Raw genomic sequence first — 26,863 nt, forward strand, 5'->3', positions numbered from 1 at the left:
AAGCCAGGGGCTCAGAGCATGAGGAGATATGGTTGCATGGCTGGTGTGTGTGTGTGTGTGTGTGTGTGTGTGTGTGTGTGTGTGTGTGTGTGTGTGTGGAAAATAGTAGGGACATATCTGCCAGGGAGACATTCAGTGCAGGGAGGATTGAAGGCAACAGAAGGGTGGCCACAGGGGGGCTGTGAGAGGGCTCCAGAAAAACCAGAAATCCCATTACTACAGATAGCATGGGGTACAGGGAGGGGAGGGAGTGTACAGAAGGAAGGGTGTGGCTGCATCCTTGGAATCTCAGGATAGCCTCTGACCCAGAAGGTCTGCCCAAAGGTCTTAGGCAGGAAAAGGGGATTGAGGGTCACTGGCCTCCTGGGATATCCAGTGGTCCCTTGGTACACTCTATTCTATCTCCCTTTCCACAGAAATGTAGGGTCACCCCTGCAAGTCTATGGCCACTCTTTCTGCTCACCCAGAGGCCTCCCTATCTGGCTGTACCGGCTCCCTTGGACTTCTCTGCTGATTTGACCTCATCCCCAGATGTGGCTGAGAACACCAAGTTGCCAGTGTGGAAAGACTCTAGGCCACCCAAGATGAACTGTCAGTGTCCAGGAACAGAGGAGCTGATATCTACCCTTCCCTGTAGGGGCAGCTAGGGCTCCAGGTTTGTGGCAAGAGGGGAGTAGATGGCTGGACAGGCATCTGAAAGAGAAGGGGTCCAGCATACTCAAGTGACTGTAACAGGTCTTGAACAGGCCAAGCGCACCATGTTTAAGAAAGTGAAAAGCCTTGCTCCTGGTGGTGTAAATTCCTGTACTCACAAAACCCCTGTGGCTGCCCCCTCCATTGCCTCCAGTCCTGCCCTGCCCTGGATGTCTCCCTGGCAGACACTCCTCTGCTGATTTTCCTCCCACCCAACCTGCCCTGCTTGAACTCTGGGCACACTGAAGGAGAGTCCCCTCACTACAGGGCAGTACCTTTCCCAAGAGACACATTGAACATACACAGTGTTCCAGAACATGGACCATATGAGATAGAGACCCCACAGGGTGGGTATAGAGTGCAGAAGTGGAGAGACTTGTCCCAAGTGATTATGACTCTCAAGCTGTGGACAGGGAGAATTAAAACCAATGTTGGGGTCTTCTGAGCTCTGTTCTACCAGGCTCCCACATGTCGCCAGAAGATCTTCTTACTGGCTTCTCCACAGCCTACCAGGTGGGGTTCCTGCCAGGTCTAGGACCCTTCCCTGCAGGATGCCTCCCAGGGCCATCTCCTCCCTTGCTTCCCAGTCCATTTCTCCACCCAGCCCCACACACTTTACTTTCCACACCTACCCAACTTTACCACACCCAACTCTGCCTCTGCAGCACTTTGCCTTCTCCCTTGGCACAGCCAGTGTGACATTTACCGTCCCTCCTCCCTACCCTCTGCAGGGCTCTGGGCTGCAGGAGGCACTAAAGAAATCTCCCTAGCTGATGAACTTTTGCCCTCCCGGTTCTCCACAGGAAGTCATCCCCTTCTGGCACTCCTGGCCACCTCCAATGTCCCAGTCCCTGTACTCCTCCTCCTGACCCCAAGCTTGGGGTACTCTTCTCAGAAAAGCCCCCAGCCCCATGGCATCTTTATAGCGATGCCACTCAGAAGAACAACCCAAATCAAAGGAAGGTCACCAGGAAAGCTGCGAGCTTCCAGATTAGTGGTGCATAATGAGCTCCATGCATAGAGCTCTTAAAAGTGCAGGCTGGTGAGGGAGACAATTAGTTGTTTCTGAGGATGAAGAGAAAGAGCAGGATAGGAGAGAGGAGTGGGCCACAGGGTTGTGACAGAAGAGGGCATAATTGGGTGACACAGACACTTGTGTGTAGAGTCTTTCTGGTACCCCAGGCTTCTAGCTGAAGGCTCTTAGAGAACCACATTGGCCCTTGGATTCTCTCAGCAGGGCATTCCCTGGTGGCTAGAGTGGGGGTTGCATGGGAGACTTTTGGGCCCCCTGCTCTGCTCTCTACCCTCATGCTGAGTATGGCTGTGCATAGCTCAGGTCTCTGGCTGGCCAGTTCTGGGATGTGAAGCAGCCAGGCCAGCTGACCCTAGCATTCTGGCACAGCCAGGGGAAAGTTCTGGTATGAAGGCCCTCTTTGCTGGTGCCTGACTGTTTCCTGTAGAGTCAGGATGACAATGCACCAACACTCTAGCCCAAGTACCTCAGATCTGCATTCTCAGGAAAACTTGTGATTCCCCAGGGACTCCCTTTGGACCTAACAAATCCTGCAGGACATAGGCAAGTCCTGAGACCTGGACCCCTCCAGCTTCTCACTGTGCAGTCTTTCACCTGAGCCAGAACTCACTCCATCTTTGTCCTCTGCCTCCTTCATGCCTGCAGTATTAACAGGCAGTGAGGGTATGTGATTTCCTCTTACTCAGTTGCATCTCTTCTTTGGGTGGGTGTGTAGACAGCTGGATGGGGCTGTGGGTGGTGGCTACTGATTGCTTGTGCCCAGGCCTCACAGATACTGAATGTTGGCTCTAATTTCTCCTGGGGAAGGCTGGAGGCCTCAACTTTCTTTTGGGAGCTCCACCTCCTGGCCTGATTTTGAGAAACATTGAGGGGAACAGGAGGATGATGGGGGGATCAACACATGGCTGTGTCTGCCAGAGGCCTGGCACCACCTCCAAAGGCCTTCCCTGGTCTCCTCACCTGCTAGCTGGACACAGCAACACCCATCCACCTCCTCAGGCCTCTCAGTGCTGAGTCCCAGGTTTCCCTTCATGATGGGCCTTTCACCCTTCTTAGGGTTCATGCAGCCCATTGGTCATGGTAAACTAGACAATGGCCTGGCTGTTGCCTCACAGCCTTGGGCACTTCTTGGTTTCCAGGCCTAGCCATGGGGAGACGCAGTAGCCCGCCTGCCGAGAGCTCTTTCTATAGAGGCCAGGCATGTGTTCTTTATGGCCTATTATATATTATTTATTTTGTCTTAATTTATAATTGCGTGATTGCCAGAGGATCTTAGTGCCATAGGGACAGAAATGTGCTGCCCAGTCCTCAATAAAGAATGCTTTTCCTGCCATAAATAAACAGAATATCCAATCAACTACCCATCAAATTTCCTGGCCCTGGCACAAGCAGAGTGCCACTAATGAGACACAACACGCATTAGCTTAATGCTCTACCAGGGGAAGCAGGACGGCCGCCGAGTGCCCGCCTAGCCAAGGCAGGGACCCGGATGGGCAGGCCTCCTCAGGGGTTCTGCAAGTACCCCAGTGCCACAGGACACCCCCAAGGAGTGGGAATTAATCTCATCAGGGGTCTCTGTGGCTGATCCACTGGTTTCAACGTGGCAGGAAGTGACTGTGCATGCCAACGTGCCCAACGCTGGGTTGGGATGCTGGGCTGAGACAGCTGGGGCAGTCCTGTGCTATTCTGGGAGATGCAATTTATGAAGACAATGCGTACTCAGGGGCTGAGCATAAGGTGGCTTGAGGAATCGGGAATCAGGAAAGGTTGCAAGGAAAAGTGAGACATGAGTTCCTCCTGAGGTCCAGCAAGGAATGTGAGGCATAAAAGGAACGATATGAGCACAATAGAGGGGTCCCTGCTGGGTCTGAAAGATAGAACAGATCTTGGATAAAGCGGATCCAAGTTTAATCATCTACAACCACATATGTTCTCTGAGCACTGCCAGGAGTGATCCCTGAGCACAACTGGTTGTAATTCAAATCACACACTCACACACACACACACACACACACACACACACACACACAAAGAGAGGCAGGGGCTGGAGCAGATGCAAGGAAAGGCAGGAGAATGCATCTTGTTTAGGACTGGGACGGGAAAACGGGCTGAGGGAACACCAGGGTGCCATGGACAGTGCTGGGTCTCCAGGAAAAGCAGTGTGACGGTGTGTGAGCACTGCCAAATTTCTGCAGGTTCTTTCCCCAGCTCGCCTTGTGCCGGTCCTTCCCAAGAGGGCTAGGACCAGGCTCTGGGAAGGCCCGGCCAACACACTCTCGCTCTGTCTGTCTGCTCTTTATCACTGTCAGCTGCTTAAAGGCGAGTCTGAAACGGCAGCCCGCCCCAGCGGAGTTGGAGCCCAGCAACCCAAAGATAAGATGAATGTCTGTAGGGCACAGAGCTGAGATGTTCTGGAGGAAGTGGAAGAGGAGGAAGAAGAAATAAACACCCGTCACATTAATAAGAGTTTGGGAGAAGTGAGAGGACGGAGCCAGGAGTCTCCAGATGGTGTTTTGTGAAATGACAGTTTGATGCTTCAGAGGAAAAATGGGAGCATGGCGAATCCGTGGTGTGTGGGGAACCTGGATCTTCCTGAGATGGGGTAAAGGGTGTAGGCGCCTGCAACATGAGCCTGGTCACACACTCGATGTCTGGCAGGGATGGCTGCTGGAGGTGCCACAGCACAGTTGGGGGGGGGGTGTCTACAGTCATCCTGACCCCACTCTCGGTATTTTCAGAGCCATGCAGATATTAGCAGACCAAACCTGGTAAAGTGCAGGAGGAACCACAGGCACAGATAGGACCCAGACCCCGCCCCCGCCTCTGCCCCTACCCCCATAGTGAGTAGTACAGGGATGGGCTGGGAGATCAGGCAGATTTTGGCTACTGCGCGTGCACATAAACTTCTGGGCAGACAGCAGAACATTGAATCCAGGCTTATCCTGGATGGGGAAGGCTTCTTGGACAAGATGATGTCTATGCTGAGGATAAAATGATCAAACACTGGGAAGGTGAGACAGAAAGAACAATGAGTGTCGAGCCTGAGCCGTGAAATGGGAGAACTGAGGGTTCCTGGAGTCCTGGCGTCAGGGGGAAGTGGTGGTCAGGAGCTGGGGAGTCTGGCTGTGTGGAGAGTGAGTGAGGGGTGAGCCTTCAGAGAGCAGATGCACGAGTCTCCCCTGTCCCAGCCTAGTTCCCTGTCCCCATCTATGGACAGCCAATTCCCACTGACCCTCCTGTACAAGGTCTGAAACAAACACATGCAGGGCTCCCTGTCCTCCTGAGACCGCACCCACGTCTTTGTTCTGCCCATAGCTGGAGGTCTGGAGGCTATGGCCTTGGCTGGACTAGAGGGCTATGGTACCCAGGAGATGAGATGCTAATTCTCGCGTGCCCTGGCATTTGGCCTTGCCCATTCTGCTACAGTGGTGGGGAAGGGCTGTGCTATGTTGGCAGGAGGCGGCAGGGCATTTGGCCAGTGGAGCCACTGCAGCCAGCTGAGAGGTAGTGGGGGCAGGCAGGGGAGGAGAATGGGGAGACAAAGAACTGAAGAGAGGCAAAGGGAGTCAGGAGGAGTTTTAGGCTTTTGAATCCATCCTGTTTCGATTCCCCCAAGTCACACAGCTGCCAGAGTTCAGACAGATGCTGTGATTAGCATTTTAATGCATTTCAGAGGGCCTTGTCCAAACTACTCTGGAAATCAGGGACCAAGAATTTCTCTTCAGCTGTCCCTGTAGAGCGACATTTTCTTGAATTCCAAAGGAACCTGAAGAAGAATGAGTGGGCATGTGTGTATACCTGCATGTAGTGTGTGCACATGTGGGTACTTGCGTGCTCATTTTCCTGTGTGCATGTGTGCGCAGGCATCTGCTATGTGGACATATGTCACAAAGTATAATCCTGTAGTGTGTATGGGTCTCTGATGGCGTGTGTGTATATAGCAACTGTGTTTGAATAGTATGCATCCAAATCGATACCATCTTGTGTGTTTGGTAGATGCATGATGCTTCGTGTAGTGAGTGTGTGTGTGAATGGAATGTAGTTGTGTATGTACAGTCTCCTGTGTACATGCATATGAACATCTGGGGTATTTATTCCACACAAAGCTTTGCAAGTTTGATCTCATCCAGGACTATTCACATGAAGCTGGGTGAAAACAGGTCAGCTCCAAGAGCCAAGGGCCATCAGGGTGCCTGGGTATCGGATAATGGGAAATGATGCTGGATTCTTGTTTCCCAATGATCCAAGCTAGCACAATTACCAGCCATGTGGCTTCCTGTTAACCTTCCCTGTGGAGATAGTGCTAGCATCCTGGTCCTTGTTCTGAGAGAAGCCCCCCATGGACATTGAATGGGTCAGTAACTAATGGGTCAGAACAGAAGGCACAGGAGGGAAGGGGGAGCCCCTCCTGACTGGTCCTCTTGTCCCCTAACTGCCTCACATATCACCTCATGGTACCCACTCTGGTCATACTTACTGCATGCCTGTCCAGCTGTCTCGTTCTAAATTGGATGCTGCCAGTCCCATATGAGCCTTAGATGGGGCAGAGAGAATTTTCCTCTTTCCCCACACTTCTCCTGGATTCTTTCCTGCTTCCCTTTCCTAGAGGGGTTCACTTGAACCTCTCAGTTGCCTTTCTGGCCTAGAGATAACAGGACCAACACTTTCTGCCTGCCAGGGAATCTAGTGCAAACCTCCCAAGGCTCAACTTTTAGAGTAGGTAATAAACAGCATTTGGAGCTGGGTCGACCAAACTCCGGGTCACCCACCACTGCTAAATCATCTCCCTCACTTGTGTCATCACAAAGGAGCTTCTACTTGTAGTCTTGGGGTCCTCACAAAGGTGTCCTCACAGGGGTACTTGGGGTCCTCATCTGGATGGCAAGACAGTGTGGGAGTTGGGGGATACATGGGTGGGGTAGAGAAGTGGGAAAGCAGCAGACAGTGCCTGGTGAATTTGTTTAATGTAAATACATCCTCTATTTATCTTGAGCTGTTAATAAATTCATGCATTATTAGAAAATCCCTCATACCAGCAGACCCGCTGTGTTAGATCAGCCCGTTTTAAGAGATTTCCTGTTGGCAGGATTCAAAGCCCACACCTGCAGCCGGCCCAGGCACAAGGATTTAACTCAACGCCACAGATAATTAGATCAGTTAACCTCGCAAATTAAAACAAGCACATAGCATTAGCTTAGTTTATCCTAAAAGAAAATAGTAAAAGTTCCCCCAGATAAGTCACTTCATAGGAAGGGGGGAAGATGTCCCAAACCTATGGTGATAGGGCGGGAGGCAGGGAGGGCTCAACCAGTGTGTGTGTGGGGGGGGGTGTCCTAGACACTGACAGATGATGGGTGAGGTTCCTGCCCACCCACCTTACAGTTACTAGGAGTGTTGGAGGATTTTTCCCAGCTCCAAGGAGCACAGATAAAGTACTAAAGACTGTTCAAGATACATGGGTCTGAGACAGGCTAGGGCCACGAGTGGAGGCAAATCCACCTGTCAGCTCGCCACAAAGCCCAATCTGCTTGGAAATACTGGGTGTGCTTGAGAATAGAGCATCTCTGCATCAGGGGAGGCCTCTTGAAGGGGTTCGGGGCCCCTGCACGCATGCTCCTTCTGTCTGTGAGATGCTCAGGAGTCATGGAGTTGGTGGGTGTCTTGGTAAAGCCAGGATAGGAAGTAATTTGGTCTTTAGGAGAAGCCAGTCTGTGCAGAATCTATGGTGCAAAAAGTTTAGATCAGCAAATACATCCTGTCAACAACATTGTTGTCTGCAGAAATCTGTTGTCTACCGAGGAGAGCTGTGTTTGCAAGTGGCTTAGAGCATGCCTAGTCATACACCCCTGCTAATTACACAGGCTTTGTATCTGCTCATTAAAGCGGGCCTGGAAGGACATTAACTGCCAAGCGCTGTTGGATTGTCTATTCAGAGGTAATAAAAGTGCACCGGGCACACCCCATAATATGGAAGCTAATGGACATGGGTGTCCTCCCAGCTCTTGTGAATGAGAGCAGTTTCAGACTCTCAGTCGCAGGAATTCTGAGAAGTAAAGGCCTTGTCACAGGTGAACCAGGACCCAAACTGTGGGTCTTGGTTCCGCAGGCTGGCTTATCTCTGGGTTCATCTTCCCTGCAAAAAAAAAAAAAAACAACGGGGAAGTGTGAATTGTTCAGATCCCATCCCTCTCAAGGAGATGTGGTGGGAGGAGTCCCTGAGTCAGAGGATGAACTGAGTTCTAGCAAAGCCGGACAGAGATGGAAGTGGGGTTCTGGGGTTCCTGGAGCTGGAGGAGGGCTGAAACCATACCAGGGGACACAGGTCTCTGGGCCATCCCTGAGCTCCATGATGTGTGAGTGTGTGTGCGCGCGCATGTGTGTCTATGCATGCATGTGTGTGCATATTTTGTGGGCCCATGTACACGTGTGTCTGCACATGTCTGAACCTGTACACATATGCCTGTGTGTATGTGTTTATCTGTGTATCTGCACATGCATGCACCTGCGTGTGAATGTAAGTCTGTGTCGCGTGCCTATCTGCGTGTGTGTACATGTATCTGTGCATACGTGTCTGCGTATGTATGCGCATGTCTACGTGTAGCGTGCCTATCTGTGCGTGTGTGCATCGGTGTGTGCTGCGCATGTTTGTGTGTGCATGGGTCTCTGTGTTTGTGTTCGTGTGTCCACGTGTCTTTGCGTTCTTATGTATTTCTGCGTGTCTGTGTATGTTCGCACAGGCCCGGGACCGCCTCTGAGCACTTGTCTCTGAGATGTCAGGAGTTCCAGTTGCCAGACACGGGAGTAAGAAGCTCTCCAGCTTCCTCTTCCTGGTGGGGAAAGGCCTCCAAGGCTTCCTCACCATCCCCAGAGTCCTGGGGCACCCCCATTTCCAAAATCCTCCCCTGGCAGAACTTCCCAGGACCAAGTAAGGAGCCAGGCTGGCTGAGAATGGCGCTAACATTCTCCCCAGTTCCATTTTGAGGCCCTTCAGGGGATTAACAGCCCCCCCCACCAAACAACCAAGCTCAAGAGACCATGCTGGCTAGGGGGACATTGAAAGTCTCTCTTACACTGAGTCCCAAACCTGCAACTGCTTCAAAGGGTCCTGGGCCCTCCCTGCCAGCCTGGCTCCTTTCGCACCTGCTGCACCTCATCAGAATGCTGTGCCCCCAGATGCCAAATCCAGCCCCTCCTTCAGCCTCCCTGCCCTAACCCAGCGAGGAGGGTGGGAAGGGGAACCCAGGAAATGTGGATTTCAGGGCTCTGAGATTCCCCAGCCATCTCCATTTCAGTCCCAGGTTTCAATTCATTGTCCTCTAATTGCTTGACATGTACAGCTTTTCTCCTCTGCAGGAGGGGGAGCCCCAGGGGGCTGCGGGGTCCTTGGCCTCTCCTGGCTCGCACCTGCCAAGCAGCACCTAGCACAGGGCTGCGCTGCTGGTGGGCGCTCAGGAAGCACTTATGGATGGAATGAAAAACCATCTCTGGGGCGCAAGCGGTCCCAGCTGTTGGCTGCCAGCTGTCAGGCTGCTGGGTGAGGCCTGATGCATATTCATTTTGGATCCCTGGCTTGTCCTGTCTTCAAGGGCCGCCTGGACCATTTCAAACCCCGTGGGTGCCGGGCATGATCCTACTTCTGCTTGCATTGATTAGGGGCTTAAATCTTCTCACTCCCCTCACCTGGCATCCAGGGGTGCTGCCCCCTCGAGATTAGGGGAAGGTGAGGGAAGAGTGGAAAGGGAGGTAAGTGGGGATACATGTGGAATGTGCAAACTATCAGGACGGAAGAAGCAGGCTTCACTGGTGGTAAGGAAGTGGAACTTGAACCTTATTCTTCAAGCACAGCTGTCCCTTGCAGAAAAAAAGCCCTCAGCTGTGGGACCGTCCCACGACTCTCATGTGGCTTCCATCCCATGGTTACCCTTCTTGTGGCCAGCTAAGCTGGGCTATACAGTCAGGAAGGCTTGTGGCTGGTGCCTGGTTTTTCTGTGCTTCCGGCTCAAGAGGAATGGGTGTGGTCAGAAAGCGCCAAAGCTGGAACTAGACAGACAGTGCAGTAGGGAGGGTGCTTGCCTTGCGTGCAGTTACTTCCATTTGGTTGGTTCTCCACTAGCACAACCAGGAGTAATTCCTGGGTGCAGAATCAGGAGCAACCCCTGAGCATTACTGGGTGTGGCCCAAAAATACCGGATGTGGAACAACAATAAAAAAAAGATAAAAAGGACCAGAGAGAAAAGCACCAGACACTGCATCGTGGGGAGAACTACACCAGAGTCACCCCTCCTGGAGGCCACAGGAGGTCATACATCACATTAGGTGTGGAGAGCCCTGGATGAAGGTGTTTGATGCCAGGTGATATTGGTTGACAGTGGTGGGAAATGAGAGACAGAGAAATGATGTGACTTGCCCAGGTCATACATCTCAGAGCCGGGGAGCTGGGTTGGCCAAGGCTGACCTAGCTGGCTGAAGGCCTTATAGCTAAGAGAGAGGCAAGGTAGGCAAGAGGCAGCTGGACAAGGTGTCACGGGGAGTCTTGTTGGATGGAGGCTCAGAATTCCTAAGAGCTGGTTGGACCAGACTGAGGCCTGAGCCCTGACAGTGACATTAAGGGACTCTTAAGATAGAGAATCAAGGGGCCGAAGCAGTGGAGCAAGCGGTAGTGCATTTGCCTTCTATGTGCTAATCTAGGATGGGCCGTGGTTCAATCCCCCGGCATCCCATATGGCCCTCCAAGCCAGGAGCCATTTCTGAGCGCAGAGCCAGGCGTAACCCCTGAGCATCACTGGGTGTGGCCCAAAGGGAAAAAGAAAAAAGACAGAGAATCAAGTAGAATAGGATAAAAATCAAGGGATCTTGGCTCCTTTTATGGGAATCACCTACACTGTCCTTCTCAACCACCCTCAGGTGACTCAGAAGCTTCTGGAACACTTCTGTGACTAGAATCTCACTGTTTCTCTAGACTACCAGACTGCCTTGGGGTGGGGTGCGGTGGGGAGGAGACCTGAGGTAGCACAGCATCATGGCAGGCTCCAAGCTTTCCTTCACACTCTCAATCCAACCCTGCTACTGAGAGCTGGTGAGGAAAACCTCACCCCTAAGACTCCACTGCTTCTCAGCTTCCCTTTGCCACAGGCCAGAAGAGGCTGCGCTTCTGTTTCTGCATAGTGAAGTTATCAACTGCCAATATATTGGCCCTGTAAACTCTGTGCCTGTGGCAGGAAGCACCTGCACAGGGCAGGCAGCAGTCAGACAGTGACTATGGGGGGCCACCATGGGATGGGTGCAGGGACATCTGTCTGCTGGCACAGTGGCCTCTAGGTCGTCTGAGCAAAGCAGCAAATAGAGACACAGAAGGGGCACATTTTAGGCACATCCTGCAGGCAAATGTGAAGGGGTACAGCCTTCTTGTGCCACTGTGAAGCCAGTGGCATCAGAAGCCATGCTGATCTTTGAATAAAGGTACCTAGTTACCAGCTGTGCATGGAAGCGGCATCTAGGAACACATTAAACACTGCTCACATGAGCTCATCCTCAGAACAACTTGGGGTCTGGTGGAGGGCACCTGCATGCAACTGGTTTGCCCAGCTTGTTGGTGGGCAGCTCCACCATCTCTGTGAGGTGGAAAAGGAGCCTCAGTGGATCCCACCTCTTAGTCATTGCCCATCTCCTTTACTCATTGAAGCCCAGTATTGTTGATGATTGATAGGAAAGGTCAGTACAGGTGACAACAGTTCAGGAGAGCTTCCTAGAAGAAGGGGTAGGCTTGGCACTCTGTCCTAAAGCCTGGGAGGACAGTGGCAGGTGGGTGGGAGGGGGAGAGGTGGGGCTGGTTGGGCCTGAAGCTATGCCCAATGTGGGCAGGATGTTAGGGTGACATGCACACACCAGGCACAAACAGGAGCCTGTAGGCTACAAGGAGCTGGAGTTTCTAGAGCACCATGTCAGATGTCCTGTTCTACTCCAACCATACTCTCAACCTGCCTTTTTACTCTGGGAGAAAAAGTCAGACTTTTCAGGTTTCCCCTTGCTGTTTCTTCTTCAGCTTCCTGACCTCACTGCCCAGGTCTCACTACACCACTCCCCAGAGTCCCTTCTTGGACCAGCAGATATATGTGCTCTCCTGGGATGAAAGAGCCTATTTAACCATATTCCAGGACCCTGAGCCCATCCACTTGCACATTCACAGTGAATCCTGGATAGTTTGAGACAGGCTCACACATCCGGTTTTCATCACAGAATTAAAAAAACATGCTCAGAAAGGCCAGCTGGCTGGTGTCCTCCTTGCAGGCTGTGAGTGCGGATGGTGGGTGGAGTGGCACGTTGGGCCTCATTCTGCCTCTTCTGTGCTGGGCTGAGTCGGGCATCCCAACTCACCCTCAGAGAGGGGTGGTACCTGCCTGGCACCTCCTTGTTGTCCCATCAATAGCAGAATCAAAGCAAGACCACCCCGACCCCGAGAACTGCAATGCGCTGGCGAAGAGCCCTCATCCCTGAGCCCCAGCCCTTTCCTCTTTGCAGTGCTTGTATAAAGGAGCAAAGAATAAAGGGCCAGCATTACCCAGAGGTTGCCTACTTGGGAGGGAACCATTAGCTCCCCGTGATGAAATGACACAGGTTCTCTGATTTCTAGCACCCTCTCACACACCCCGGCGCTCCCACATACCCCACCTAGCATGAGCTCACATGCATATTCAGTTTTCTAGCCCCAGAGGAAGTTCACACCCTTGAACAGCTTCATGGGAACTCACGTGGGAACACCCACCTCGACAGTCTGGCGCTCCCCCTCAGCTGCCCCAAGCAGGCACATGGCCCAGATGCATCCATGCTGCTGCTAGCAATTCCAGGCCAGAGCACCTTCCTCGGGGTTCTGTCAAGCAAGCCCGGTCATAGCCCAACACTTCATCTTTTCTGGGGGGTTGGGGCTTTTGGCCATCCCCAGACGAGCTCAGGTCTTACTCCTGGATCTGCATTCAGGGATCACTCCTGGCCAGTGCTCTGAGGGACCAGATGAGGTGTTGGGGATTGACTTGGGTTGTCTGCTTATAAGACAAGTGCCTTACCCACCCTACTATTGTTCTGGCCCCATCTTTAATATAACCCAGTGTGGGGGCCAATTCAAGCCTCTTTTTTTTTTTTCAAACCTCTTCTTGAGGGAAATGAAGGTGAGCTGGCTGGGAGAGGAGGTGCAGGAATGGATCTGGGTGAATACACGGTGATTCTGAGGCCAGTGACGACGCTGGACTCAGGGAAGAGCTGATTTAATGTTGCCATGTGGACTGGAAACAGACACAGGGAAGAGACGTTGGAGGTGACCTCCCAGGACCATTAACTTTCCAAGCTGAGAAATGAGAAGAAACATAAGAAACCCAAAAAAAAGCCATGGGCTTGCGTCTGTACTTGAGGGGCTTTCGTGGTTCAGAACTCGATATCTTAATGATAAGCCTGACTCAAAGAGAAGCCTTTGGGGAGTATACTGGGAGTATGGTGAGAAGGTGAGGTTTGACATCTTCAGGATCTGGTTTGTCGAGAGATTTGTCTTATATAAACTCCTAGGCACTCAGAAACATCTCAGAGCACTTTGGGGGGTCAGGAGCAATAGTACATTGGGTAGGGCATATATTTACCTTGCATGTAGCCAACCTAGGTTCAATCTCTGGCATCCCATAGGATGCAAAGAGGAGTAATTTCTTAGCTCAGAACCAGGAGTAGTCCCTGAGCACTGCCCAGTGTAACCTCCCTCCAAAATAATGATATATAAATGTTTCTTTTATGGCTCCTGAACTGTGTTCTCACTTGCCTCCCAAAATGCACCTTATGTGTCTTCATCAGCAGGATAAGAGACTCCACTTTTGTCAGACACCAGACCACCACATCCCACAAGCCAGCTCTGTTTGGGGTCCTTCACCTGCCAATGCTGTTGGTGCTGATTTGGGGGGGGGGTGACAGGGAATGATGTCAGGAGAGAAAGTGCTTGGAGAAGAGAGTGAGCAGGCGAGAGAGAGGGTTGAGACCAAGGACAAGCGTGAACAAGGAGAACCCTGCTCTGCCATACAGCAGGGCCTGCCTGATGTGGGGAGAAAAGGAGACACATTCAGCTGTGCTTTGCTGCACTTGTCCCCAGGAGTTAGAAGGAAAGAACAGTGCCTCCACCCCTGCCCTGCTTATCAAATATGGTGGGCAATGCCACATCTGTGACTCTCAGCACTGAGAGAAGGGACTCTGAGTTACTCTGCCAACCGCCTTCATTCCCATTGAGAATGAGATGCACCGAAGATGGAGGTTCAGGGAGGCTCCCAGGGAAGTCCCTTGTCCATGGCCACATGTTTGTGTGGGCCAGGCTGGAGGTAAAGTTCCCTGTCCATGAGCTCCTGATCCTGACATAGATGGCCTGGAGAGAAACGGAAGTTCTTTCAGACACATCAGGGAGTGTGGTTGGGTATAGGAGTGTGGCTTCTATGTGGCAACAGTCTTTTGTCCCCCAAAGAAGGACACCTCCCTAGCCGGGTAGGTAATGGAAACAGGGAACAGGAGTCAAGCAATGTAGAAAGGGACAGTTGAATCAGGCAGTATAAACAGGAACAGTGGAGTCAGACAGTGTAGACAGGAACTATGCACAAAGAGGCCTTGGGTGAGGGAGCGCTTCAAGAAATGTCTGAGGAGTGAGTAAAGATGCAGGATAGATGCAGAGGGAGGGATAACTAAGACCAAGGATGGTGTGGAGGAGGGGAGGCAAAGGCTCAGGAGTACCCAGTCTTCAGACTGAAGCATTTCTGATCCCCAGACCCATTCTGATGTTCCTTTCTGCAGTGTGCATCTGCAGTCAGGACGGGAAGAGGCCCCTCTCAGGTGGGTTTTCCATCAACATGGGGGTGACTGTGAAGGACCCAGCCTGGAGTCTCCGGTTGCGGCTCTGTCCAGTGAACTTGCAAGACAGTGAACTTGCCTCCTCATGCACAGGCTTGGGATGAAACAAGAACCCTGAGCTGGAAGAGGGATCAGTCTGGCTTGCAGGAAAGAGGATGCTCAAGGGTCTACAAGAAATTATAAGCAGCACCTCCAGGGGACCTAGTCCTGCTCCCTCTGCCCTGGGTCGTTTCTGTGCCTCCACCGCTGCAGGAGTGGCCCTATCCCTGCCATCTCTGTTGGGCACTGCAAAACTTTGAGCTGTCTCCCAAATAAATAAGAGGCAAGCTGTGGACCAGGTCCCATCCCTTTCATCTCCCACCCACAAAGCCTGGGCAGGTGCTCCAAGAGCACCATTGAAATATGCCAGATGGGTGACATCAGGACAGTTTTGGGTATCACAGTGCTCAGGGAATCCTAGTCCATAAAACCAGGTGCTGAAAACATCACCAATGTCCCACGTTCCCAGGTGGGGTCCAGGAGTCCCATAGCAATCTGTGCAAACCCATTGTCTCAAAGGTCAGAGGAATAGTGGTTCCTTGAATAAAGGAGGGACCCTTTACTTTCCCAAGGGAGGAAGAAAAAGGCATGGAAGGAGTATAGTGGGGCTAATCCAGGGTTCAAGCCTACAGCAGACCTTCCTCTCTAGGTGATAGAGTTTGAGGGTGTTCGTTTCTCAGGGATTTGGGCTAAATCATGAAACCTCCCCCTTTAAGATGGTGAAACTCTAACCTGCGGTCTGTGACTGGGACCTTAGTTAAAATTTTTGCAGGTGACAAAGTTAAGATCAGGTCAAGAGGATGGGTCATAGCTCCCCCTAATTAGTTCCCTCTTCAAAGGAGAAATCTGAATACAAAGTGACAACTACATGAGGAAGACAGCCGGAAATTAAGGACATCCACCACCCTACTTTTCAGGCCACCCCACAGCAGGGAGGAGAGAGGCCCATTTTCTACCTTTCTCCCCAGCTCCCAGAAGCAACCAACCCTGCAGGCAACTTGATCCTAGGCTTCGATGTCCCAGAATCAGGAGAGAAAATGAGTCTGCGGTTTAAGCTACCCACTTAGGAGCACCTATAACAGCAGCCACAGAGATGCTACATTTAACCAGAGGATGAGCAGAAAAGGAAAGGTAGGCCGGAGTTGGCTCTGTGGTCCCCTCCATCTGGAGCAGAATGCGGCACAGGGCTGGGGTGAGGCTGGGAGACAAGATGCCTCTGGGGACTGGCTGAACACTCGCTGCCACCAGGCACACGCCAGCACGGCGCTCACAGCAGAGGTGAGTGGAAATACAGCATCTCTCTACAACGAGACCCTCTGATTGCAGCAATCACTAGAAGTTGTAAAACTAACCTGAAGAATTAACAGCCTCCATACATGGTAACTACATCCATCATAAATTCGTCTTTAGTTTCTGTTATCATATCACTGTCTCTGGGGACCCCTGTCTTGTCATCATTTGCCCTTTATAATTTATTCATCTCGTTCTTGCCTGCATCCTTTCTATTTATCATTCATCTTTACAGTGGTACATAAAATTCGACGGATCCTTCCCTGGCAGAGCTGTCAGGGAGGGAGATGGACCTATCAGGGCAGCCTCAGTACTCGGCGGGAGGCCCCAGAACTGGCTCCCATGGGGAGTCCAGAGAGGTGATTGGGAAGAAGAGAACAGTGAAAGAAGAAAGGAAATGAAAAGGGACAAGAGAAAGAGAAAGAAATGGGCATAAAGAGAAAAAAAGGGGAGAGAGAGAAAGGGAATGGCAGAACTGTGGGGGGGAAGACAAGAGGGGAGAGGAAATGCCAGAGTGCTAGTGCAGTGGGTGAGCTGTGTACTTTGCATATGTCTGCCCTGCGTTCCATGTGGTCCACCAAGCAGAGTCAAGAATGACCCCTGGGGGCCGGAGAGATAGCATGGAGGTAAGGCATTTGCCTTGCATGCAGAAGGACGGTGGTTGGAATCCCGGCATCCCTTACGGTCTCTGAGCCTGCCACGAGTGAGCCAGGAGTAACCCCTGAATGCTGCCGAAGTGACCCAAAATCCCCCCCCCCCAAAAGAATGACCCCTGAGTATTGGCGGATGTGGCCCAACCTTCTTCCTGCACCCACAGATAAAAAGGACAAGCGACAAGCTGAGAGATATGAGAAATATTCCTTCTGGGGACCTCCAGAAACTCAGGGTGCATATCTACACACAGGCTCCTCAGGAGTTGCCTAGGGGGGAAGCTGTGTTTATCCCAGTGAGTAGAACTGGGGGGCAGGCAGAGAGGAGGGTGCAGGCTTGCTCTGCGTTCTCAGCTTGCCAGAAGGAGGCTACTAAAGCCAATCTTCGACTAGTGAGTTGGAACTTCAATGTTTTCCCAGCAGGCACAGCTCCACACCTGCCAGCTCCCCCTTCTCCCCTCCCCTTCCCCAGCCTCCTGCTAACTGTGTTTCCCCCTCCCTGCTCTTCCTCTGCACCCACCCAGGGGAGGTGCCCTCTCCACTGCCTGACAAGCCCAGAGCTGGCCATGGCCAGTCTTGGGTTCTCCCTCACTGGAGCCTGTCCTGGAGGCTTTATCTTCCTAACCTTGCAAACAGATGGGCTCTTCCTGGCAGATAATTCCCTGCCGAGTCCCAGAGGCTCTAGGAGCTGGGCGGAAGCACAGGTCTGCGTGAGAGAACAGACCTCTTCTAGAAATGCCAGTCTCTGAGCCCTCACCCAGCGCCTGGCCTGCCACTCCTGCCTTGTCCCTAGGAGGCTCCTGCCTGGCCCCACTCTATTGCCAACTAGCTGTATCCCTGGTCCTAGTTCCAACTATGTCCCCTCACAGAACAATACCTCAGATTAGCTCCTGCGCCCCACTCATCCAGATCCCTCCAAGCTCCTAAAATGCAACCAATAATGCTGAGAGGAGATGTGGACATCAGGGGTTGGGAAGCGGGCCCAGGGCTCATCCTGGTTGAGACACTTCTTCAACCTGTGAGTCTGGAGCAAATCACTTAACCTCTCCACTCCTGGGTCTCTTTCAGAGACTCTGGGTCTCTTTTTCTTCCAGAGAAAAATGCCACCACTTGTTTCGCATAGGGTGGAGATGGAATTAGAAAATGGAGGTAAGAAGCTCACCAGGTACCTGCCAGATACCAGCCATATACTAAATGCTTATGTTTAACAGAACGAGCCTTATAATGATGTCTTATATCACTGGTATTTACATGAGTCTGTGTGTAATTTATGTTCTCAAGTTGATGAATAACTTCAAGAGGACAGGGGCTACATCTTTTCTAGTGTCTGTGCCTGCAAGAATGGCCAGCACAGTGCCTTTAACAACTCAAGAAATCATTGGAAAGAGAAGATGTTGACTATGATCTATAAACAGGGGCATGAACAGGGGTGTGGGGAAGGATAGGGTGGACTAGAGAGAGGCGGGAGGCCAAGAAAGAAAGAAAAATACTGAAGGGGGAGGGATGCAGGAGGCAGCTCTCTGTCCAGAGACTGGCAGAAGATCCTGCATAGAACTCCAATGGGGCTTCATAGTTTTGTAATCTCATTCTCTCACAATTCAAGCCAAACTCAAGAATAAGAATCCATTTGTGACACTGGTCCAGCAATGACTCCATCAGCCCCCCAAGGACTATGGTTAGGCTGGTTTCCAAGAACACTGACCTCTTGATTTGAAAACCAGCATTGTGGTCTGGTCTCTGGCTGCCCCCTTATCCCATGAGAAAAGTCACTACTTCCCATTCTCAGTTGCTCAGCAAGGGCAGGAGGGAGAGGTACAGCTACTAGTTCTATTTGGTTGGCTATTTGTGGCTGCAGCAACAGTAGCAGGGTGGTGGTGGTAGTAGTGGTGGCAGTGTGTGTGTGTGTGTGTGTGTGTGTGTGTGTATGTGTGTGTGTGTATGTGAGACAACAAAGAGGCTGTTTTTCCTGCTGGCAACAGAACTCTGGCTCTGGAACTTGGAAACAAAAATGGGCTGGCTGCGCTATCCTCTCCCCTCTTTCATCTCAGTGAGAAAGTGCAGAGCTGATTTGAATGGATTGATTTTAATGGATTCTGAAGTCTGGAAAGTGCCTAAATGACTGAGGTGACCAGTTTTTCAAGTTCTGCTTTCAATTTTATTCTTTTTAGTCAGACATCGAGTGTGTTCCATTCACCTGGGCACATAGTGTGGTCACTTCAGACAAGAAGAGACCCCTCTCTGGCCCCCACAGCCAAAGAGGTGGCCACAAACACTGCCTGGCTGGCAAGGAGCACCTCTTATTTGATTGCATAAGAACATTTTGCTCAGTCCTGTCAATGCATTTGCTAGGGGGGGGGGTGCACTTCCTCAGTTCTCAAAGGAGAAAACCAGCCCACAATAATAATAATACCAGTTTTGCTTTCTGGAATCCAAATGACTCCACTTGAAAGCATAATTTTATTTGGCCATTTTGTGTTTCATTTGTCTCTCTCTGAATGAGTGCATGGACCACGTGTTCTGGTAGGTTCAAGCAGCAATCGGGTCTTTTCTCCCTGTCCCTCCCCCGTGGGCTGAGCCTGCCCTGAGAACTGAGGTCTTTGAGGCCCTTGAAGATAGACTGGTGTTCCAGGCACCATGAGGGGACTCTAGGCTCTGCCTTCGCTCTGCTGCTGGCCTCTCTCCTTACCCCTCCCAGTGTGCATTCACATTTCTTTTCCGCCCTTTTCCCAAACTTGCCCAACTTGTCTTTGTGATTTCAGAAAAATGCCACTGGATCTCCCAGTATGAAGGATTAGCACAGATTATGGGGAACAGTGTTAATTATCAGTGGAAGGGGGGTCTGGCGTTTTGCTCCAGTGTGCTCCTGATTTCCCTTGGGCCTTTCTGCCTGGTAATAAGCCTTCTTTAATCTGGCAGGCCCCTTGGTGAGATCAGCACCACGGACAGTGGTATTGATTGCTTCTGAGAAACCATCACAGCTGCTCGACCAAATTACCTTTGATATGTGACCTTTAATGTAATTACTGCAGCATCAAAGTATTTCTATAAATTATTAAAGAACTAATACACTCCATCATTTAGCTATTCTATTATATGGAAAATAAACAACCACAAGTTAATGTTAGATGCCGTTCCGTCCACACTCAATGCGAGAATTGTGCGGTCTCCAGACTTCTGCCCCTTCGCGAATTCCAAACGTCCCCGTCCCCTCCCCCTCTCTGCTTCCCCGTTTAATTCCCTGCTCTTAGCTCTCACACAACTCCCCAGCAATCTCTCTCTGGCTGATGAAGGGCCTCCCATAACCATGTGGTATTTTTCATTCCATTTGGGCGCCTCTGAAATATCTATCACCATCTCCCCCCTCCCCGAACAAAGAACCATAAACACTTTATTAATCAGCACAAACCTTCCTCAGAAGCCTTTGATGATTTTACAATACGGCTTTATGCTTCGCACATAACATGGGACGACGTGGAGCATATTTCTGCCATCTTCCAGAGGGCACCCAGAAAGTAATTACTATAATATATGTGTACGCAGTGGCGCCACTGAAAAACCAACTGGGGGAATGGCCACCTTGCCAGGGCTGAGTTCCACAGGAACCCTGTGCGGGCACCTGATTTCCATACATTTGCATGCGAGGATCTGTTGTGAAGATGACTCAGCCCTGTGCCTTGCCATCACAAACACTCAGACGCAACACAAAGCTTTCGGGCGGGCATGGAAGGCCCTTCCCGCCCCGACACTGGAGACGAGAGGGATCTCGGTCGCATCTGCTGTCTGCTCCCCTGCCCTCACCTTTCCCCCCGGGGCCTGGGAAGGAAGCGTGCTCACACACGCGTTGCCTCTGCAAGAGCAGAAACACGCGCGCACACACAACACAGGCGAGCCTGCACGGCGGACACACGTGCCTCCCGGAAGGCAGTGCCCACGGTCCCAGTTGAAACGCGACGCCTCGACCGTCTCCGAAGGATGCCCACAGGCACGCCGCTCTCCCCATTTCTCTCGAGACGCGCTGGGAGCCGTGATCTCCCTCGGCCCTCCCCGCACCCAGATCTCCCTCGTCCCGCCCCGCACCCCCGTCTCCCTGGACCCACGGCGGAGACGGCGCGGACCCTTGACCCGAGCGACGCTTGGGAGCGGACGGGGACGGACCGGCCTCGAGAACAGCCGTGGCTGACATCACACCCAGGGAGGGGGCCATCCATGATTCCCTTCTCCCCGCGCAGGAGCCAGACAGCAGGGACGGGGAGAGGAGGAGCGAGAGTGGCTCTGAGGCCGGGGCTGGCTCCTTGAAGAGACCAACCCGGGCGCGCTCCGTCGCCCGCGCCCCAGGAGGGCCAGCCTCTGCCCCGACGGCGGCATGGGGCCCCTCCGGGCGCGGCGCCGGGCTGTTCGCTGGGAGGCGCCGGCGAGGGTCTCGGGGCCACTTGCTAGCTCCAGGGCCTCGCGCGACCACCCCCGCGCGTGCCCCGGGTCCCATCGCCCCGACCCTGGCCCAGCGCGCGCGCCCCTTCCCTTCCCTTCCCTCACCATCCCCTCCCTCACCATTCCTTCCCTCACCATCCCTCCATCCCTTCCCTTACCATCCCTTTCCTTTCCTTCCCTTCCCTCACCATCCCTCCATCCCTTCCCTCGCCATCCCTTCCTTCACCATCCCTTCCCTCCCCTCGCCACCCCTTCCCGCGCCCGGCCCCGGCGGGCGCCACTTACCCCGGGCAGCGTCTTCTGCTCGTGCAGCGCGCTCTGGGCCTTCAGCGCCGACTCGCGCTCGCAGTAGGTGAGGAAAGCGCAGCCTGGAGAGGGAGGGAAGCAGCGCCGACAGACGGGGGTCAGTGGGGCGCCCGGCCCCTCCCGGCTCCCGCTCCCCGCCGCCCCACCTCGCGCGCCGGCCCCCCGCTCCGCTCTCCCCGCGGCCGGCGGCGATGCGCAGCCCTCCCGCTCCTTTGGGGGAGCTTCCCGGGCCCGGCTGCCCCCCTCGCCCGCCCGCGGCTCTCTGAGAGGGTACCCCAGGCTGCCCGCTGCCCTCACCTGCTGTTCAGCTCCAAGGGGCCCCAGCCCCCACCGCCCGGCCCCTGGCCCCATCCTCTCCTCTCCTCGCACACTGGGCAGAAAGGAAAGCCCTTCTTCCTGGGCCCCCGGGGCGAATTAAATGGGGGGACTCTGCTGATAAAGGTTCCTGTGCTAGGAGGACCCCAGTCCTGTGTGTCCCCAGAAAGTGCAGAGGGGCTGTCCATGTGTCCCCATGTCTTGGCACTCCTTCAGTCACGGGACTCGCTGATTTTTTTTTTTTTTTTTTGTCCTACCTATGTGCAAAGCTGGGCTAAGAATCTCCCAATGAACCTCACAAAGTCTGAGCCTCATTGTTTCAACCGCACCCCCCCCCCCCCAGGGGCCGGCAGAGAGGGTGGCCTTTCCCAGGGTGTCTCACAAAACCCTCTAGCCCTCCCCAGAGTCCTTTGACCCGCCCCCTCGCAGTGGGACTGTGAAGGCAGGCCTAGCTGGTGGCAGAGTCCTGGGACCCCTTCAAAGAACAGGGTCTGCCTGAAGAAGTGCTGGGGGAAGCAAGCGTTGGCCAAAAGTCTCCTGGAGAAGTGTCACCTTCCAGAAGGGTCATTCTCCCCAACGACCTTCCACGACCCTTCCCCAGGATACCTTCCTTTCTCTCTGGCTCCCTCGCCTGCTTTGCAGAGACTCCCCACTTCACCGTCATCAATCCCGGCAATCCAGCAAAAATCTGACCAAGCTCCATTTCCTCCAGGCAGCCTTTCTTGGAGGCCCCTCTGACTCATCTCAAGGCAACCTTTCTTCTGGACCACCACAACAGGCCCTGTGTTCATTCTCAGATCCACTCGCCAGCCTTCTTCCTAGTGGTGCCTATGTGCCGAGTTTGAACCAGGCCAGGAGCCTTACAGGTGCCCGGGCTTGCACCGTTCCTCTTCCTTTTGGAGTACCAAGTATCCCCCAACTTCTTCATCACCTAGTGAAAACTCCCACCTTCCACTTGCCGTGTTGAAACTGGACCTACTTCTCCTCCCCTCCTGGTGTCAGTGAGGTGGGAAGGAAGAGATGTGTGAGGGGAGCAGAAACATGGGGAGAAGGCAGCAGAAAGAATACAGGAGGGACAAACTCCAGATGCCTTTCCAACTGCCCACAGATCCCCTGTCTTCCTGCCCTGACCTCTCCAGCTCCCATCCTGGTCCTTGAAGACAATTATCAATGGAGACAAGGGGACTGAAATGACTAGCAGTCAGAAGTCTGTGATGTCCTCCTGCGTGCTGCTGCCTGTATCTCCCTGGGGCACTTTCTTTATGCCCCCACCCCCGGCCTTGTCCTCAGCCTGTGCAGTCACTGTCTGGGCTGCACACAGGAAGGCCAGCTGGGGACAAGGTCAGGTGCAGCTTCAAAGAGGGGGAGGAAGAGGAAGAAAGGAGGAAGGAGATAGGAGGAGGAGGAGGGGAGGAAGGGGGAAGAAAGCAGGAGGTGAGAGGAGGAGGGGAGGAAGGAGGAGAAGGTGGAAGGAGGAAGAGAAGGGGGGAGAGAGCAAGAAAAGAAGGTAGGCGGAAGGAGAGGAGAGGGGGAAGAAGATGGCAAAGATAGGGTCCCTCCCAGGGTGAGGAAAAGGTAGGAGGAAGGAAAGGAGGAAGAACAGGAAGGGGGGAATGGAACCAGGAGGAAGAACTGGGAAATGACATCACTGTTTCCATGGCCCAGAGCAATGAAGGCTTCAGGGGAAATAGAATCTGTTGCTTTGTCTCCTTCCAGGAACTTCTGTTTTCATTATAGCTGTTTATGTTGTTTAGGCTCATTGTGCTGTTCCATCACAAACCAGAATCTTTCAGGGACCCCAGACTCTGTGACTTTCCTGACATCTTTACCTCGAACCCATCCCTCTCCATTGTTCACTGCTGTTGTCCTACTTCTCACCCCTCAGAGCACCTGCTACCTTGGCACTGTGGCCTGGGGCCTCCTCTATCAGACCCCTAGTGGCTTGTTTCTTCAGAACTGCGATTTCAGCATTGCCCTCTGGTTCCACATACCCATGACTTCAGAATACTATATACTGATTTTCCCATCACCCGAAAACCTTTTATAATCAAGGTCATAGGCTCTGGTCAAGTATCTGGAAACTTATGAGTATTTCCAGACCCTCAGATACCTGCCATGTCATACCCAAAGCACTGAAAACCTCAGGAAATACCAAGCCAGTAAAAACAGGAAAACCTGCTAAACACACAATCTGTACAAAACCATTTCCTGGAAAGGATTCGGGTACTCCTGGGTGATGCTAGGTTGCAGTGTTGGCCCCAGAAGAACCATACTTAATGTGATTTTCACTTGAAGCAAAAAAAATCCTCATTGGATTTCTTTCAGTTAGAGGAAACAAGAGCTAAAGCCAGTCTTTGAGAGTGCAAGGGGACATCATAGGAACTTTCTGAAAAGGGAAAGCTATTGCACGTTTTTCCTTTTCTCTTTTATTAAATCACATTGGAAGGTGCTTGGGGGCCCAGTCCTGGTGGGGGACCATGCAATGTCAAGGATGGAACCTTATGTGCTCCGGCCCTTAGTGCAGGGGTCTCAAACTCGCAGCCCTCGGGCCATTTGCGGCCCTCCTTAGAACATTTTGTGGCCTTGCCCTAGAGGAATCTTTTTTTGTTTTGCTTTGTTTTAGTTGTTTGGGTCACACACACCCCCCAATGTTCAAGGCTTACTACTGACTTTGCACTCAAGAATCACCCCGACTTTGCCTCCTGCGGCCCCCAGGCAAATTGAGTTTGAGACGCCTGCCTTAGAGCCTTATGCCTGGCTCCAATACCTTTTATTTATTTATTTTTTTTAATCAGCCAACTTTCTAGTTTAGTCAGGTCAGGCCCAGCTTTGGTTCTGTTCCTGCCTATTTCTTAGAGTCCAGAACAGCACCGCACGTTTGGAGAGAGCATTGTAACCCAGATACCTTCGGGAAAGGCATACACTGATGCTTGAAGCCTGCTGGCATCTGACCAAGTCCTGGAAGGCTCCGGGTGCATTGCACCTCCACAGTAGTGAAGGGTATATTTACTTGCTGCCCTTGCTAATGTGGGGGGGAATGTTGATTTTATTCCCAAGGCTTCCTGTACCCCACTGCCCCAGTGTCCATTTGTCATGCTCCCTTTCATCAGTCACATTTCCTCCCAAAGGCTGATTCACTTTCCAGAGGGGACACTGCTGAGCACAGACCTGCTAGAACTCCTCATTCTTCCCTCTCAACCTAGGTCCCACCTGTGACAGGAGAGTTCTGTTCCCCAGGGCCGACTGGAGACATCCCACCCTCTTCTCAGTCCATCTCTGGGTGTGGTGGAGCCCCAAGGGAAAAGTTGTCTAAGCAACACTCCTGGCAAGGGGCAGACCCATAGCTCTCAGCTGCCACCTCTCCAGGAAGGCAGCTCAACTGCTCAGGAACAGAGGGTGGAAACCTGGGGGAGGCAGTCTCAGGGAGGGGTGTCTTCAGAGCTGAGGATGGGTTTGGTGGGTCTGAAGCTGAGGGAAGCTGAGGTTAGACTCAAGAAAATCACCCCAAGCCTTGCCTGTCTGACCCACCCTGGATTCTGGTGCACAAGGACTTCCACCCCTTAGAAAACTTGGCATTGACTGACTTCTTGTTGCTCAGAGCCATGAGACAAGCTCAAGCTGGGCTGCTGGGAGAAAGGGTAGGGAGGGACCTGGGCTCAGCAGCCTCCTGTCTGCCAGGCTTGCTCTCCCAGAAGCACTGAGATGTCCCCAAACACCATCCATTGAGGCCTCTGAGGAGCCTGAAGTCTGGTTGGGAAACAGGATGTTCTCAAGGGGCTTCGGGGCTGTGGCTGTCAGTGCTGAGAAAGGAGCTGTTACCGGGACAAGGCGGGTGGCACCTGTCTCAGCCATGCAGATGAGTGAGAAATAAGCTGCCTAAAGTTTCCTCAGGAGGGGGTGATGCTGGATTCATTTACATATCTGGGGGATGGGTTTTGGGGCATATCTGGCTCTGCTCAGGAGTGGCTCCTGAACCAGTGCTCAGGGGTTGTGCTTGGGGACCCACGTGTGGTTCTGGGGATGGACTCAGGATCTTGATGGGTTTGTTTGTTTGCTTGTTGGTTGGTTGGGTGCCGCAACAGCAACGCTCAGGATTACTGCTGGCTCTACTCTCAAGAACTAATGGCGGTGCTCTCAGGACCGTATGGAGTAACAGGGATTGAACCTCCGTGAGTTGCATGGAAGGCAAGTACAGCTTTACCTGCTGAACTATATCTCTCTGGCCATGACAGGATCTTGTATTTAACCAGTGGATAATCCACAGCAATTCAAAATAATGAAATGGCTCTTGGTGTTGGACTTTATGATGATGATGATGATGATGATGATGATGTGAAAAGTACTTTGATTACCCCAAGCCACAGACACATAATGGAGACAACCCTCACCCCCCAGGCGCCCCCTGTGTTTATGCCACAGGGTAAAGTCATTTTCTTTGTTCTATGTAGGAACCCAGGCAATATGCGGTGGGAGATATTTCCTATTACTTTAACTCCCTGCTTTTGGTTTTGTTTGACATATTTAGACCCCAAACATATTGGTCTATCTTTTTCACCTGAGCTTGAAAGAAAAATATCTTTGCTTAAAGATGGATGTAGGACATATACGGTGGGAGGGGGCTTGAAAGCAGCTAAGCCTCATGTAGATTTCCATTGAGATAAACCTGAAAACTTTAGCCATGTCATCATGAAGTATTACTGCAACAAAACATCTGATCAACAACAATTTTTGTAGACAAAAACAAATCAGAAGCTGGAGAATTAGTACGCTAAGTAGGGTGTTTGCCTTGCACCGGGCCAATTTGGGTTTGATCCTCAGCACCACCTAACTCTAGTCTAGGACAACTCGGGTTTGATCTCTAGCACCATAAATGGTGCCCTGAGCCCCGCCAGGAGTGCAGAGCCAGGAGTAAGCCCTGAGCACCACCATGTGTGGCTTCCGAAGCAAATCAACCAACCAACCAACCAACCAGATGATGGATGCCAGACCCACAGTCTATTCTGAGGAGAGAGACTAAAATCCTGGGTTGTGCTTCCAAGGGCTGTGCCGACTGTGGGTCCTGCTGAGCTCTGGCTCAGAGTTGCTCTGGGAGCTGCAGTAGCTTCTCCCCACCCAGCAGGCTGTAAATGGCCTGCGCTGGGAGGAGGGGAACTCAGGGACTCTGATGGCACTGCAGGAGGGCCAGGCGCGGTTCCCAGCTCCCTTCTCCAAAAGTGCTCCCAGCACCAGCTCCTCACCGGAGGGA

General features: G+C 52.5%; 1 protein-coding gene across 47 annotated transcripts in view; it reads right to left on the reverse strand.

Annotated features, from left to right (window-relative positions):
• Positions 1 to 26,863, reverse strand: part of CELF4 (CUGBP Elav-like family member 4) — a 269,864-nt gene that overhangs the window by 171,335 nt on the left and 71,666 nt on the right. For all 47 annotated transcript variants that reach the window (XM_049769689.1, XM_049769670.1, XM_049769704.1 and 44 more), the window contains exon 2: positions 21,283 to 21,365. In XM_049769689.1, coding sequence (XP_049625646.1) covers positions 21,283 to 21,365 — 83 coding nt within the window. The remainder of the gene's footprint in view (positions 1 to 21,282; positions 21,366 to 26,863) is intronic.

The sequence above is a fragment of the Suncus etruscus genome, chromosome 3, assembly GCF_024139225.1.
Source record: "Suncus etruscus isolate mSunEtr1 chromosome 3, mSunEtr1.pri.cur, whole genome shotgun sequence".
NCBI lineage: Eukaryota > Metazoa > Chordata > Mammalia > Eulipotyphla > Soricidae > Suncus > Suncus etruscus.